The following is a 17,654-nucleotide window of genomic DNA, read 5'->3' as shown; positions in this document are numbered from 1 at the left end:
TATTCATTCTGAGAACGTGGGCTTGATCGCGTCCGAAGCGCAATAATCCAAGTAAACAAAAATACGTTCCAAGACCAAATCCACAGCGCCCAGCACAAAATCTAGTGTAATATAAAATAAATCAGGGATAAGGATTCTAGGCACCGTGAGTCGATTGCGGAGTGGAAATGTTCTACCCATACATTAAGGGCAGCCGACGAAAATTCTTAGCAGAGTTTGAAACTCTTAAATATGAGCCTCCATTCCGGGTAACATAAATGTCGCGTTGAGAAGCGCTTACACATTACATCCTGTTTCGCACGCCGCCAATATGGAACTAAAACTGATTGCTGGACTAGTTGGTGCATATTCACATAAAGGAGAGGTTAATAGCGCAATAAAAAGACTCACAAATAGGCACAAATAGACATACAGGACAGGCGCTGACTCCACCTTCTTTCTCGGAACACCACATACATACAAGCTTCTTCTTCTACATACAAATGCTCCCACAAAGTCAGCAACAAAGTCATCATAGCATTTTAGGACTTCCCTACCTAACAACATTAACAGTCGACCTTCACTACTATACAGCAAGAGAGATGACTCACTAATACATTTTGAACCAAGTCTTTTTTTATACGAGGCTTCTAGCAGCTCACGGGCAAGATCATCCCTGCTCCTGCCTAAAATCCTAATTTCCTTGAACTTCGGTTCACATTTTGTCTTGTCGCACAATTTGCAATGAACAAGTAGATGTAAATTCTGATTGTTATTTAAAGAGCGCATATGTTTTGCAGCCCTATTTGCCCAATGTATACCTTTCCACGGGTTAAGGGGATTCGGTAAATAACCCCTGTGGCGCATTTGACACAGGGCTTGACATGCTTTTCAGTGCAGCCTTGTCATCGCCCATGACTCGTCCGCACATGCCAGCCAACTTTTTTGGGGCGAAGACGACCATTCTGACACCATATTTGTTGACGACTTTCTTCGTATTATGTGCCACCTTATGCATATAAGGGGCAACAATAGGTCTGGATCCAATCTTCCAATCACAGTGTACTTTTTGCAAGCGTTTGTGTCTCTTTATATTCTGCAACAGTCTAAGGTTTGCATTCACATATCTGCTCCTACGTTTGCTTTGACCGTCGAACATTTTTTTTTTTTTGGAAAAGATACTGACGCAACCCTTTCTTTCTCTAAATGCCCTCCATCTATCACTTCTATTTTTGCCTCGAGAATAAGATACATAAGAGAAGGCATGTGGGCTCCATCGAAAGGATGAACGTCGTAATGGCTACCGCTAGGGGTTCAGGATATCCCGCCTTGTTATCTGGTTATCGAAGCTCATTTTCATCAAGTGACAACAGGAGCTCTGTAACGCACACTTTAAAGCTTGCATCGTGATCGCTCGCTTAATAATCTTGGAGTGTGCAGAATCATAAGGCAATAGTTCCTTACAAGCTCTTGGCCGATAGCACCAGCATACACCTTTTTGTGTTAAGATTAAGGTCTAAAAACTGCGAACAGTCATGCACAGGTATTTCCGACGTGAACTTTAAGCCCTCGCCGTAATCTTGAAAAACATCTAGTATTTGTGCCCCGGTTTCCTTATAAACCACGTTGTCTTGTCTCTTCAATATGACTGAAAAGTCGTCAACATATCTAAAAACCTTTAGAACTATCCCAGAGTCGAAGGTTGCAAACAAGGACCGATCAATACACTCAAGAAAAAATGCTACATAACACGGAAGCGACACATGACCCAATACAGATAGCCTTGCGCTGTAAATACAACCGGTTGTTAAAACCTATAAACGTAGAATTCAGATAAAACTTCAATAGGGCCATGAAATTGTCGACGTTCATAACAGCATTATTCTGGAACGGTATGATGCCGTTCAGTTCAATGAATTTCTCGACAGACACAAAAAGTTCTTGATCAGGGATAGAATAGTAAAGGTCTACCACATCCGCCAAAAGAACAACCTACATCTTCCATGTTCTAAGACAAAAACTCACAGACTCCAAGAGAGTTTCTCGTGCTAAGAGGATCGTCTACTGACAGCGTGTTTAACTGAGTAAGCAGGAAACGGCTGACAACCTGCTGCCATACACCTCTCTCACTCACAGTGTGTCTTAGCGGCAAAAAAACACCTTCAAGGTGCTGTAGTTGGAGTTTTTGATGGCATTCAAGCGGTGGATAAGAACTTTGTGTGTATCAAAACTAGAGCCACCCGTGTCAAAAATAGCGCCATAGGGTTGTGTACGACCTTCAATCATGTGGACCTAGCGAAAGCCATCAATAACCATGGACCATCTCATGGGCTATTTACGCATCTTGTATGCGCTCATACTTTGATGAGAACTGCGTGTAAGGGAAGACTGGATACGAGAACGATGTGAAAGGGCTCACAGCATTTCTCACGCAGTGCGTGTGCTCCTTCGGTGATGACTGTTTTCGACCCCGAAATGCGGTTCAAATCTGCAGATTCGACGAATAACAGGACCGATTTGAGCCACAAGGTCCACTCGGATAACTGCGACTTCGAGGACAACGCCACGTGCAAGTGACCCGATTACAAGAAAGAACTCTCGTTTCGTGATTACAGGTATGTGCTATGCCATTTGTGCAGCCAAGGCCTGTATTCGTATTTATCATTAAAGCGAAAGTCTTACTAGCCTATGTTGTATCTGCAAAATGCGTCCCCTTGAGAAGAAGAAAAAAAATGTGTCACCGCCAGGACTCGAAACCACGACCCCTAAGATCAGCAGCCGAGCGATGCAACCACTACGCCGCGCCGAGCTCGTGAGCCCGGTTTAGTAATTCTTGTCTAAAATAAGGATGCTGTAGGACGCTGAAACGATTACAGCGGGAAAAAATGATCAAAATGAACCAACATATTGAAAGACTTCTCCCGAGTTGAAGTCGTCAGTGGTTTGATAACATCACTGAGACATTGGCATACTCTTAAGTCATGAGATGTAGTAGATCATGTGATATAAGTCGATGGCGTCAGAAGGTATGTGAAGTAAGCGTGAGTTTGATGACGTCTACCAGCCAGCCAATCAGGTGGCTGCGTCAAACTTTACCCTGTGATTCTGCAATACACCGACATCTGACTAAAAAAAATACCACGTCATCGAGTGGTAGCATCGAAGGTCGAATAGTGGCGGCCGTATAAGCAGATGCAGAAAGTCGTCGATTAGAAGTCGGCAACTTCGCGGCAGCGCTAGTGCATCCGCATCCTCCCAATGCAGTTCCCGCCGTACCCTATTGTTTTTTACAGAGTCAGAGGTATCGGGATTTTGTCCCTCAATTTCATTGCTACCTTGATATAACGTCACCAAATGCTTGATGTACTATACCATGCGACCTTTTCTATAGCGGAATGTTCGGCAGAGTTCTTCAGCTACAATTTTCATTATGTTCTGGGATCGGTAAAAGCCAGCCCTCTGCTCACATTTATAATTAAATCACTATCAAGATGGATAGGCACATGTTAGGTAGGCAGTCATTTTATTGAGTCTTTAACATAAGCGATAAGGCACTTGACTGGTGGAAGCAGTGCTGCGTCCTTTCACCGGTGGTCTCTAGACCGCCTTTTGCCGAGTGAACGAAGTATTATTCGTTTGCTCGAGACAGATACTTATTACGTCGCTTCCACACTGGATAACTATCACCACAGGAGGCATCGCTCAGCGTGTGGCAAGCGCATGCCGCTTCCCTTCTTGCAGCCGAATGCTGCCGAGAACTGCTCCAAATTCTGAAGTGGCACGTTGACCCTGGATCGAGGTAAACAATATGATTTTATCAGCAATATATAAAATCTCATAGCTATATTAAATGAGTGAAAAACAAGATCTCATGACGCGCTTTTTCTTATAAAACGTTTTGTCTCGGTTTTCACCAACAAAAGACAATAACTGGTGAAAAACGTTTTTCTTGAAGTAGGCTGCCGTTGCACTCTGAAACCAGCCGGTTATCTCATTTATGATGTCATATATGATTGGAAGGACTTTTACTACGCAAAACAAAACAAAATACTGGGGGACACTTAAGCTCAGCCTTAAAGGGCACAACGCGACAGTGTTTAAAGAAAACAGCTAGGGACAAGAGGTTCACAAGCCATGTTCGTTTTTCGCACGCTCACGCATAAAGAATTGGTCTTAGCCGTCACCACAGGAACCAGCTTTAGGAGCTGTGCGCAGGGCCGCCTAGCAATTCAGGTTACGGCGGACTAAGCGACGAGTTCCGCTACTGAAACCTAGCGTAGTGCGATGTCTTTGAAGGCAAAATTCATGCCCCCAATTTTTTTATTTTTTGGGTGTTGGTAATTCACTGCACTGACCAGCTCGCTGGAATGACGCAGGCATCCTGTACAATTTATATTTTGTCTTGTAACTGGCTTTACTTGTGCTATTTGATACAGTTCTTCTTACAGCGTTGTTCTTCAAGCGGAAGTATCAAGAAAGTTTATTAGTGCAAAAGCAGTTCGAATATTAGCTAGTACGCTGGATACCGACCTGTACTTGTTGGGGCTGTGCACGTGTCCGGTGATCTTATTTATGTTGTGCGATGGCGCCGCGCTTTCACACCACGCCTGCGACAGTATCATCGATGTATTATTAGATAAGCAGAAAATGTCACCTAGGATCATAAAAACATTTATTTATGCATATAGATAAAATGAATATTTAATTAAAATGTCAAAGATTAAAATGTCAAAGTGATGGCTATAGGAAGAAAACAATTTTTTTGCACGAGAAACCGGTTTTAGCGATATCAAGCAGCCGGGATGTCTGGAGGAAATGGGGCAGATAGGGTATCGCGATACTGGAACCTTTTTTGATTCAAAGACGTATTGAAGTCCTGAAAAGAGTAGCGAATAGCGCCAGCTGTGGTACAGAGCCCGTCCAGCTATACCCAAGAGAAAAAGGATGTATATATCCGAGGAGAGAAGAAGACAGGAAGCGTATGGAAAATGAAAATAAATCAGCAAGTGAGACAAAAAAAAAAAAAAATGACTGCTTCTTATCGAAGGTGAAACTGAGCTTCAGTTGTAGTTCGACATGGCTAGTAGTGCATCATGTACATAAATTAACTATCATTGGTTCACGTTCATTTTTTTTGCAGACATTTATTCTGTCTCTAACTCTACCTTTAAGCTGCGTTCATTTATTCACTACTTAATTCGTTTACTTAACACTTCCTACGCACTGTAGATTTGAAGATCGATTCCTGCTGCTTTCAATAAAATTTTGATATCTTTCAGGCTCAACAAATCGAGAGAATTGAAGTCTATAAATAAAGGCGCTCACCTTCTCATACTTTGATAGGGCATAGAATATATTCCTTTTCTATTAAGAGGCACATACAAAGTTCCGGCACAGTGCCTTATAAACTCCCATCGTCCCCCGATAACACTCAGATGCTCATCTCGAGGTCGCGGTGCGATTACGTCCAAGGCGCCCGTACTTCGATGGAAGAGAACTTTGAAAACTGGTACTGCCAAGTTAGCGTTTTCCCCCTAAATTTAGCGGGTTTCTAGATTGTTTAGGTGTCAACAATGTTTTATTGAGAGGGGCTGGATTTTTAGCGGTGTTTAGATCCTGCTGGAATATTTATTGGCGGTTTTCATGTTCAACAATTTTTGCTTAGAATAGTGCGACTTCTTTGCAGTTGTATTTATTTCTTCAAGAGAACGTTGCTTTGAGCGCGTGACGTAGGTCACTGAGATCAGAAGGTGGCGAATATTCCAACACGCCCGATACCCTTAATTGATAAATGAGGCATTTTAATGAAATTGTGCGGTCTCCTGATGCGAAGCCTAAGTTTCAGAAAATAAAAAAATGCTGCAACCGAATTAACCAACTATCGTCAGCTGGAACTGCATGAACTAGTACAGGGATGTTTCCGACATAAATCCCTTCTTCGAGGTGGCCGAGTCTGCTCTCTATATGCCCATGCTACTCCAGTCGAATATACAGTTTGGACGCAGTTTAGTCACCTGCATATTATTACTGGTATACAGGTAACCTAATATGAACAAAAATGACGAATCCAATTTTAATACTTCGAGCCGGGCACCGAAGGTGCCGTAAATGCTGCTCAAATCACGAACTGCTCACAAATGTAATCCAAACTATTGTCACGATACGACTATCTACGTTAACAGCGATGCTGGTATCCCGCCGAGTACTGGTGTTACAAGCGTACAATCGCTCGCAAAGTGCTCATGAAGCAAGCCGACGATGCCTTTTTGGGAGTGAGTGCCCGCAGACTTCAGTTGCAGTCAGGGAAGAAAGACGTACGTACGTTTGTAACCTTAAGTTTACAGAAGACAGGCGAAATATTCCTGGGAATTAAACTATTTGTAGCCCGAAGTCATTATTCAAAAGAGGAAAAGACGATTTCTAATACGTTTAAAATATTGGTTATATTGTTTACATGCAAAATAACGAAACTGATTGCAAATATCAAATTTAGCGGTTATTGCGGGTTTTGGTACTTCTTGTTGCAGGTTTTTCCAGTTTTTAATTGGCAACACTGAATTGAAAACGCATTATCCTGCGTCATATATCAGCGCACACTGAAAGACCTCACGTGGTCTAAACCAATCCGGAGCCCTTCAATAAAGTGTCTCATACAGCCTGAGTCGCTTCGACACGTTGAAACCCTATTGCCCGGTCCTCATTTCGTGCAAGGACCACCTTACGCATCCCCAAGAGGTCTTCATATAACTGCATTTTTTATACGCTGTATTTTGTACTGATAATTCTGCTAGTGCCACCATGTAACACTCGGGACAGTTAATATTTTCTTCTTGATGTTGTTATTTTGTTGTGTTTGCCTTTTTGCTGTTTTGAGTGCATGTATTCCTACTGTTTATGTTTGTGTTCTAGACTTTTTGTAATTTGCCTTTGCTATTTGCTCTTCCCTTTTGTAATGTACCGTGTACCTTGAGGGTATAATAAGGAAACAAACAGATAAATAAATAAGATTCATGGTGACTATACTCCATGAATTTATGGGGTGTAGTCGAAACACTGCGGTGAAAACGGCGCCCGATGCAACTCTCACTGCAGACTCCACAGTGATAATTCCACTGGACATGATGGCAATTGCTAGGCAGTTGCTGAGCCCTTGCTATCTGTGAATCCCGTTGCTCTCGAGCAAATGCGAGCACTATCGCAACGGGTGAGACCCAACATCAAGCGATAGATATGTTCTGTGGTTGGCTTCAACTGGGTAAACAGAGCGTATATACGTTCAATAAACAGGCTCAGCCATAGTTAAACCAGGCCTTTCTTTATTTTTATCGTATTTCGTGAGCTTTTTTTAAATGCTAGAAAAATGGCAATCCAGTACGCATGTCATTAGAAAAAAAAAAAGCGGTGCTTTAGCTTGGCTAAATACAATGTGCGTGCAGAAGCAATATTTAGCACTCGATTAGCTAAGGTTTGTTTTATTGAGCTTAGCTTCGTCTGATATTGACGCGCTTAGCAAAGCTTTGCTTCCTTAACATCTCTCACATCACCGTCAGCAGCATCACAGTGACGACAAAGCGACTTGCTATACGGGAAATAGAAACGCATTTTGTAGAGACGGTGACACCCAAAGCGCGTCCGGAGAAATTGGCAGCTTCAGCAGATACAGGCTGAAGAGACCGGCTGCAGAGATGGCGCAGTGGTCTAATGCAGTGGCCAGTGAAGCTGACCTCTTTGCCTCGGCCTGGGTTCCAAACTCAAAGGCGGGCAGTATTGTTTACGAGCGCTTGCGGAAAGGAGGCTTCGCAGCCCGGTTTTAATTGCTCCTGCGTTAAAGGTTGGATTTGTTCTTTCCTGACTTCCTCTAAATGAAATATACTATTGTCCCTTAAGTGAATATTAAAGAATACATTGTTCGTTTTAGTTAATCAACTAATTAGTTGAAATGTAAATATACTCTGAGGAGCGCCACATCCTGGCAGGCAATATATTCTTCGGTTTCAGCGAGCAGCGGTTTCTCAGTCTTTTTCCTTTTTTCTTTCCTGACTAAACGTTACGGGAAACACCACACATATTCAGCGAAACGCCTATAAAGAGAGCTCTTACTAGGGCGTAGGAAATGAAGAAAAGCTGATCACGGGTGAAGTTCTCGAGGCCAGGAAGGGTGACTTCTTCAAAGTCTGCTACGGTCGACTGGTGGGTCTGCAGGTGCGAAAGAATTTCACATTGTTTGGGAAAACAAGCTTGGAGTCAGTGTCGGAAGCTCACAGTTACGTGAGTTCGAAAATAATATACGCAGCTAGAGAATGTTTGTGCAACTTAGACAGGTAACCATCGATATGAAAGGAACTTGCATTGGTGGGCAGAATGACATAAACCGCACTTAGGCGTTATGTAATGCAAACAAATCTTTGCTGTCTTTATGTACAGAGGAAAAGTAAATAGGGTTCCCACATGATTCAAACATCATCTAATGTTAAAAAGGCAACGTGTCAGAAGACTGAGAGCTGAAATGTGGTCAATATCCTACAGTACATGACTGTACATAAAGTAGCGTTAAAAACTTCTGCCACAATGACTTGCTTTTCCTGTTTTAGTAATTAAATGGGCAGTCAATGGTATATACGTTTGCGAGAAAAGGGTAAGAGCCTCTGAGATAGACTTGATGGGAGTTTGCGTGCTGTAGGCCAAATTAAGAAAATAGCAAGGACTAAGGACTTCGTGCGTCCTCTGTAGTCATAAAGCAAATACAAATACAAATACGAAGAAACTGCAGTGATGGGTATGAAGAGCAGTTAGCAACGGTTGAGCGAGCTTTAAGTTAGCTAGATTAGGATGCTATCGTTTCTCAGGAAATGATAAAGCATGCCCATGAACTGAACGAAAAGGATTCTTGAGTGTTCTCTACCTTGGTTCTGTAAAAGCATCGTAAAAATAAAGAATTATTTTGCTCACGCGATACGCCACACGAAGGCCTGCATTGTCAGCGATGTTTTCTCCGAGAGTGGTGACGCCGTTCAGCTGCAAATGACATAAATGATAAAAAGAAGCTACATTACCGCCTTCATGCTACCGCGTTCGTTGCCTGTTTTGGAGCGCGTAGCCACATTCGCGACATGCTTATATATGCACTGACACAAGGGCGGAAGAGGCGGCAACCCGATGCGCATTTCACCAACACTGTTTCATGTCCTTGGGAAAACCGAGTGGAATGCTCAGAGTGCCGCAGCCGCATGTCCGACGGGTTGAAAGTAAATATAAACTGGTGCCTTGTCGGTTGTAAGAAAAATCTGGGAACACTTAAGCTCCGCCTTCAAGGCTATAGCCTTAACGCTGTGACGTCATATATGACGTCACAGCGTTAATAGCTACCGTCTGCGGCACTCCTTGCGGGTCCTAGCTGGCATCCATGCACTTTGCTAATCACTAATCCCATAGTAACTATTGATCTCTTGTCACACATACTTATTAAAATAGAGTCGTAAGTTACCACATTTTATAAAAGCCCACACGACATAAAGTCCTGCTTTAACTATGACGTACTGATGTCCTTGCCTACGTTGAATAGGGGTGGCGTGTCGGGATCAAAGGGTCATTGCTCTAACCACGGTTAAGAACATCCAGATTATGGCATGCATGCACAAGCAACTTAACTTTTTTAACCTTAATGGCTCATGCTGTCGTGGACAAAATGTGTCCCGCTTTTGCGGCGGCTCTGATTGGCCGAGGCGGGATGACGTCATAGAGGTCTCGACCAATCGCAGAGCACCATCACATATGCGCGAATGCGTACCTTATATGACCATATGCCAATTAATCAATGGCTAATTAATGAATTAATTACTAATACATGACTGATCAGTTAATTCATTATATGACTGATCATTAATTAATTAATTCATGAATTAATTGTCTCTTAAATGATTGAATATAGAATTACTAATTAGTGCCAGTTGCGTAGCAGAATGCGGCACTCAGGCTTTTGCCTTTCACCACTTTAGTCGCTAAAGTGTCTCGTAATCTTTGTTTTCCCATTTCGCGGGCTTTTTTTGTAAACGAGAAAAAAGTTACATGGAGGACTACCTTTATCACAAACGTTTAAATGGGAAGTTTCCGAAGGGGCTCTTCAACTTTGTAAATCACATTTAGTTTCTAATGTCAGTATGTAACTTATGGCTCCTAACAATATGCAATACGTTCCCATCGCGGCTGCCCCTAATTATTTTTGGCCTATGTTTACAGTTAGATTGGACACGGGGAACAAAACTGATAAACAACGAATACTTGCCGACATGTTGACGACAGGGTCCACAATGCTGGCGTACTGCTTTGCGAAACACTTTTGCTTGTGTTCGTACTCAGTTCGCGTGTAGTTCGTCCACCAATTAACAACACGTCCGTTGGCGTCATATTCCGACCCTGTCGGAAGACACGAGCACATTTAATTGCAGTATACGGGGAGGTTGTCCCCCATAAGTCAACCACAAATAAAAGCAAAACATTATTGTGGATATGAAAGGAGTACTTATGCATACCTATGCAATAGGCAGGAATTTTGATCTCCTCGTTGTCATCATCGGTGTGGTCGTTGTCGCTGCCATCATCAATTACGACGCGTAGCTTTCAGCAAAAATGCCCTCTTACGTCATCAGCCTAATATATCAGATGGACAGTCACCTCCCAGCTATCTTCAATTCACCCGGTCCTGTGCCAGCTGCATTCTAATAGTCTCCGTAACTTTCGCAATCTCATTCACGCACCTACCTGCCGCCCTTTATACGCTTATCTTCCTTTGGAATCCAGTTTGTTACCCTTAGCGACCAACAGGTATCTTGCCTTCGCGTTATAAGCGCTGCTGTTTACGTAACGTTTTGTTGCAGCATTGCGAAATTGAAGCCGGTCAACAACAAAGGTGGGCCTTCTTTTAAAATTTTCTTAATCGACAGCTAGTGTGGCCCGAATTATTTAACATCAAAAATATGCATCTGAAACTGCGTTGTCTTTCCGACATCGAAGATTGATAAAATGATGCCTTTTGCAAGTCTTACGCAGTAATACAGAAGACGTTTGAATATTTGATAATACTAAAAGTAACGCTATTTTGGCTACATTATCACGCGTAACAACGTCATTATATAACAATGTGGTGCAAGAAAACCAACGCAACAAGCTATAAAACGGAATTTTAACAATCCATATTTCTAACCACACTGCTGATTAACAAAATTTAAAAACGGGGCCCACGTTTTATGCTGCTGGGGGCCTTAAACTATCGCAATTTCTCGGCCTTTCTTTGGAAACGAGAAAAATATGCATGTAGAAACTACCCTTGTCACCAACATTAAAATGCAAGTTTCCGAAGGCTCTCTTCAACTTTGCAAATTAGATTTAGTCCCTTCAAATAAAAAAAAAATAAAAATAAAATTTATTAGGCAATTTTTAATAACTATCTTATCACCAAGATCTATAACGTCTTACATCATGTCCTCCTTGCTGTAAAGTCTGCCCGCATAAACTGCATATACGTATATCTCGCAGTTTTTAATATAGAAGTTTCTGAACGGGTAGAAAGATTGTTGGTATAACAATTTTCTTTTTCACTTGCTGAGTAATTTTATTCTTTATTATTTTGCCCGCTTCTCTGAATTTTTGTGTGAAGTATAGTGTAAGCTGGGGGGGGGGGGGGGGGGCTTTTTTTTTCTATAAGTATAAATGCAAAATTTGAGCAACCATTTTATTATTATTTACTTTCTTTTACAAAATCTCTATGATACTAAGAATTTGAGTGATTTCGCTACAGAATAGAGAAATCACTATATAGCATCGCCTCCGCGAATAATATTACACTCGATAGATGTGCGAACGTTTCGTTTAACATTGAGCTATTTTAGGTCAGATGTCGTCGATCACGCCTGCAAAGTATGGGGATCACATATTTCAGCTCTTTATCATTTACTGAGGGAACGACCACATTTAAAGATCATCATCATCATCATCATCATCATCATCATCATCAGCCTGACTATACCCACTGCAGGGCGAAGTGCTATAAATTCTTTATTTCCTGACAGTCACGGCAAGAAGCGATATAGATAAATTCTACGTTTTCTGAGCATTCCAATCCCCTGCAGTGCGTTATAATGCACTGAGACGTGATGCACACTCATCATCATCATCATCAGCCTGAGTATGCCCACTGCAGGGCGAAGGCCTCTCCCATATTTCTCCACTTAACCCAGTTCTGTGCTAGGTGCATCCACTTGACCCCTGCGAACTTCTTAATCTCATCGCCCACCTAACTTTCTGCCGCCCCCTGCTACGCTTTCCTTTCCCTTGGAATCTAGTTTGTTACCCTAAGCGACCATCGGTTATCCTCTCTTCGCACTACATGTCCTGCCCATGCCCATTTCTTCTTCTTAATTTCCACTGGAATGTCGGTAACTTGAGTTATTTCTCAGACCCACTCTGCACGCTTTCTATCTCTTAATGTTGCCCCTACCATTTTTCGTTCCATAGCCCTCTGGGTTGTCCTCAACTTAAGTAGAACTCTCTTGGTCAGCCTCCACGTTTCAGCCCCATAGGTGAGTACAGGCAAGATGCAACTGTTGTATACTTTCCTCTTGAGCGATGCCGGTAAGCTGCTAGTCATAAGATCATTCCTGCCCTTTCAATAGAACTGTTTGTAAAGCAGGGGGGAGCCGCCTTTTGTCTGTTCGCCCTCTGTACGGCTTTCTATATGTTCTTCGCCAAATGTTCTCTCACCTTCATCGTCATAGGCATGTGAGAATTCGTGGCCCACAACGGCTCCTATCCCGCCCAGATTGATAAACCTATTAGTGAAATAAAAGACAGAAAATATAGACAATGCGTTTGTATTTGAGAATAATGAATGAACATGGGGGTGTCTTTGAATAATAGCAACGTGATAATCTTTAACAAAATTAACTTACGATGGCAATCCAGGCTGGAAGAACGCGCCTTGTAATATACCCGCTGAAATGACTGAGAAGAAAAAAGAATTATTTGCTTAAGTCGTGCCATGACGGGCAGTTCTCTGTTCTATTCTATTCCTAATTTATTTAAATAACGTCTGTACTCAAATATTTTCAAATATTCTCTCAAATATTCAATCATTCACAGATTGCTGCGTATCTATCGCTCTTTCAGCAACATAATTGATGTTAATGCACAGCAGTCCGGCACATTCTTCTGCTTGGTTAGTTGGCTTATGCTCTTTAACGTCCTATAGAGCAACTCCGGTTATGAGGAATGCCTATGAGGCTATGAGGGCTCCGGAAATGTCGACCTCCTCGAGTTCTTTAACGCGCACCGACATCGCAAAGCACTCTGACGCCTATCTGCATGCGGAATGAGAAAAATACTAATACTTACTAATTTCATTTAACGAAATCAGGTTGAAGGCGTTAACTTCCGGACCACCTTTTGGAAGCCATCTGCAAGGAGACGCAGTATAGGCGGGGAAATAAAGGTGATTATTGACTGCTAGTTTAGCGACGAAAAAGAAGCATAAATACCACATTAAAGCAGAAAAGAAAGAGTAACACTTTCCATTTCACATTTATCAGTTACCAAGGGCTCAACGGCTCTCGGCTTAATTATTAGACGTATCAGAAATATAGCACAAGAATGTTATTATAGACGGCAACATTACTTAAAGTATGTTGGCGTAGAGACGTTTCTTCCTGTTACTGACTGGCCATTTTGATATAGTTTAGATATAGCTTAGATTTGATTTCGTTAAGGCTGCGGGAAGCTGGCATTGTACCGGCGGTTTTGTTACTGAAGGAGAAACCGTAATATGTATTCCAGATTTTGGAAGATGAGAATAAAATATGCTCTTATGTAACGCAGTAAACACAGGCTATCTCTTCCCATGTTCCCAAAGCTTTAAGATTAGCCTATAAGTCAGCGGAAGTATTCTTACTCACATCGAAACGCCGTGCTAAGAAAGTCGCATTCAGAAAAGAGTGTTTGCACATGTTCACGTTTAAAGAGAAATTCGTGTCTTTCTTGACTTCCTCGAGTTTTACTTGAACTTTCAGAGCAAGTTCTCAGTTTGCTGGTCATTTGTACTAAACTTTGCAGTGATTCGATGTTCTTTTTTCTATTAGCATAAATGAAGTTTTCTATTTTGTTGGCTTCAGTTGAGAACATTTCTACAGGAAACGTCGGGTATTTGGCGTCAGTGGACGCATGGCCGTCGACATTTAACCTGCGTTAGCTACAAGACAAAAGTTTGAGCTTGCGTTTGGTTGTTTCAGACAATAGTGAATCCAGCTGTAACTTATAGTCGCCAGTTTATAGAGAGTCAGAAGGCATACGGTAAGTTTTGTAGTCGCATGCAGGATTAATAGGTTGGTCGGTAGTGACGTCACAAGTTGGCCAAAATTACTTGCGGGTTTGGATTTCCGTTTCTTGCTTTTTATGTCACTTGCACTTGACATTTTCAAAAGCAGTTTCTTTTTGTACCAGAACGACTCTAAGGAATGCGATGGCATCATGAACTCAATTTAAAAAGAACATTGAAGTTGCCCCTTAATAAGAAGTCATAGCGAGCAATCGACGACGGGTGGAGGTGTAAGACAAGAATAACGGCTGTTGAAAGTTAGCTATCATCCCCGTATTTTTGCGTATTCTTATTAGGCCGAGGAAGCAATGTAACCAATTAACTATTAGCAGACTAAGTACTTACTAAAAGCTTGTCACAAGCGCAACAACCCATTTGGGTAACAACAGCACTGCCATGACCGCCTGGAGAGTGCAGCCATTTCAATAATTTTCGCGCTACGATATACACAGATACACAAGAAAGCAGGAACCAAGCGCGCTTGTCCTGTGTACGTGGTTCCTGCTTTCTTGTGTATCTGTGTATATCGTAGCACGAAAATTCTTGAAATGGTAAACCAACTAGCCCCCATTGCTGCTTTGCTTAGAGTGCAGCCATAACAACAAAGGAGCAACTGCCGCAGCTAAACATCACACAAATTAATATTTTTATCCTTGTTTTGCCCAGGGTGTATACGCAAGTCACTTAAGTCGCTGATGTCACTGGTGAAATCCTGTATGTTTGTATCTCAAATTCTAGCAGCAAGTCGCCTATGGTTTTAATTTATCCCTCGTGTCCTACTCGTGAGAATGCGATGAACAGGACTCACAGTGGGCTGTCGTCGCGCAGAGAGGCGTACAGCTTTATGTAAGCGTTCTTAGCAAACTTTTCCATAATTTCAGCAAAAGAGTCGTTTGTGGTGATTTCTCCGACCTGAAATTAAAAATTGGGCACATTTTCTACTCCCGAAGTACCAAGTACGCAAGTTTCAGCTATACATTAATTATTTGCGCTACATGAATTCGATACGCGGTGGTCCAATCGATGTGCATATGTGTTTGGCTCCGCATTTCCCGAGAGGCGAAATGGGTAATCTCTGAGTGCGCCGTGGTATGTCGGTGCACATTAAAGAACTGCAGCTCCATTTTATTAGGTTCGCTTTAAAGGCGTCATGTCACCGAATATAATCGACTTATTTTTCGTAATTGAATTACACTCTCAAACTTTGGGCTCATTTGAATTGGCAGGGTATTTTTAAAACGAGTTATTTTCTTTTTTTTGTGAGCCGATTGTTTGAGGAAGCTTTCTATTACTGATGCGACAAGAGCCTACATATGCTTCGCCGTATGCTACGCGTTTTTCGCTGTATTTTAGCTTACCCACTCACGTCACAAACGCTCGAAAATAACTTTTTCAGTGGCACGTTACTCGTTTTTTTTCTTCCTTTCTGCAATCCAGCATATAAAATTAGGGATCCTTGGCAAAATCCCATTAATGGCGCTTGTCCTGAGATTTCCGACTGAACAGAAATACATAGGCTCGTGATGTATTACGAGCGGATACACTTAGACTCATATTAATTATATGTTGCGAATACATCTTACATTAGGTTTACGCAGAAAAAAAAAACAGTACAAGATTGGCAAGTAATCTTTAAAACTCTTGAGATGGGAAATGTCTACTTCTGGCATGAATGGCAAAACACAAGCTTGTCTAATTGATTACAGTTACAGTAGGTGACGAGATGAATCATGACACTGCTGGAATCAGGGCGACACCTTTGGAATTTAGTATCGTTTAGTTATGAGTTTCGAGAGACTGATCCGCAGCTCACATGCGCCGTTGCAAATTGTGGAAGCTCGGACATAGATTTTTCAGGGCTGTCGGTTAACGTGTAGTGCCGTCTTCTCATGATATCGCCATCTTAGGGTCATCGCTTGATTGACTAGGATTCTTCACTATGTACCGTCTTTGCCAAAAGTAACCAGGCTGCGTATTCCGCTTTTCAGTCGGGTAGTAGAGAATTCGCACCACTTCTGAAGCTGTAAATCTGTGAAAAGTGAACGCGTATAGCGTTAAGGACTTCTTTAGACCGAAAACCCGGCGTAGCTTGTGGAGGCGTCCATCGGAAATAATTCGATAATCTGAAAATATGTGAACAAATCACAAAAGGGGCCAAACGAAGTGAAAAATGGTGAGCAGTATGTAATGGCGGTACGTCAGAAAAAAACATTTCTATAAACTAAAATGAGTAAACAGGTAAGAGCTCCGAAGCTACACAACGCCTGAGCGTCTTTCCATGCCTTAAGCCATTCCCGCACCAAAGAACCGACTCCGCCTGTCCTTTTTCGTGAAAGACCCGAGGTCTTTATCAATAAGTTTTATGCTGACTCGGTATATACCCATATAATCTGACAAAATTTGCGACTGCCAGACATCACCGTGCTAACATTGTCGCCTGTGTGGTGTAGCGTACGTGTGGTGTAGCGTGATTCGCGTATGAATACTGCAGAGGCGTAGTGTCATGCATTGTAATTCTATGGATATAGCAGTGGCATTGGCATATTATGTCGTACATTCTAACCTGGTCGGTGATTTGTTTTGGTAATTGAATGGTGTCGAAAATAAGAGAAAAAGAAAGAGATGGAACCATAATGCTCCACTCTTACAGCAAAGTCCAAGCTTTTTGTCTCTCGATTACAACTCCGCATCTGAAAGGACAATTTGACAGTGGCCGAACCTTCCGTGTGCTGGGTGTGTGTTAGTGACTCAGCGGTCGCACGCGACACTAGTTCCATGCATTTTTGTTTACCATGCGTGGCGGACTAGCTCACCACACAGAGAATTGACACTTACTTGATCGAAGTGCTTGTTCAGCGCCTCTTCGCTGATATTAAAACCAGAATATCCCACCGATTTTGTCATCTTCGACAACTGTCGAGGTACCCGGAAAAGAAACGTCTTGAATACAACATGCATGTCCTGTTTGCTCACTGAGAACAATTGTGCAGACTTTAGTTTTGAAAATCAACACATTGAGATTCTCCACACCAAAAAAGAAACCTCGGAGCACGCCTCCTGAATGTTGTTGATACTTTTGAATTATGTGACTAAGTATCAAGCAAGGAAGAGCGACAGAGGAATAGGCTACTGAAAAGAAATTACGATGGTTGATAATGACTTTTTGTAAGTTAGAGCGGTAGATAAGCAGCAGGAAAATTGAAAGCAATTAAGTGAGATATCACAACGTGACTGAGCAAAGGTGCCAGCTATTTTTCGGCTTCCGCACACTGTAGGGCAAGTGCCAATTTCCATGACGGCACTCTCAGCCGCA

At 42.2% G+C, this 17,654-nt stretch overlaps 1 protein-coding gene across 1 annotated transcript; it reads right to left on the bottom strand.

The window, feature by feature from the left end:
* Window positions 1-3,542: 3,542 nt before the first annotated feature.
* On the bottom strand, window positions 3,543-17,245 carry LOC146182172 (membrane metallo-endopeptidase-like 1). The gene is made up of 10 exons (XM_084575906.1): window positions 17,177-17,245; window positions 15,150-15,253; window positions 13,366-13,427; window positions 12,924-12,975; window positions 12,736-12,803; window positions 10,262-10,392; window positions 8,929-8,994; window positions 8,080-8,175; window positions 4,510-4,586; window positions 3,543-3,768 (listed from the first exon to the last, which is right to left on the bottom strand). The coding sequence occupies exons 1-10, from the start codon at window positions 17,243-17,245 to the stop codon at window positions 3,663-3,665; spliced, it is 831 nt and encodes a 276-aa protein (XP_084432032.1). The 3' UTR covers window positions 3,543-3,662.
* Between the last annotated feature and the right edge of the window lie 409 nt (window positions 17,246-17,654).

Source organism: Amblyomma maculatum, chromosome 8 (genome assembly GCF_055883805.1).
Source record: "Amblyomma maculatum isolate TAMU_Amacu chromosome 8, ASM5588380v1, whole genome shotgun sequence".
Lineage (NCBI taxonomy): Eukaryota > Metazoa > Arthropoda > Arachnida > Ixodida > Ixodidae > Amblyomma > Amblyomma maculatum.
The sequence above is the reverse complement of the archived record's forward strand: the minus strand, read 5'-3'. Positions and strand labels throughout refer to the sequence as shown.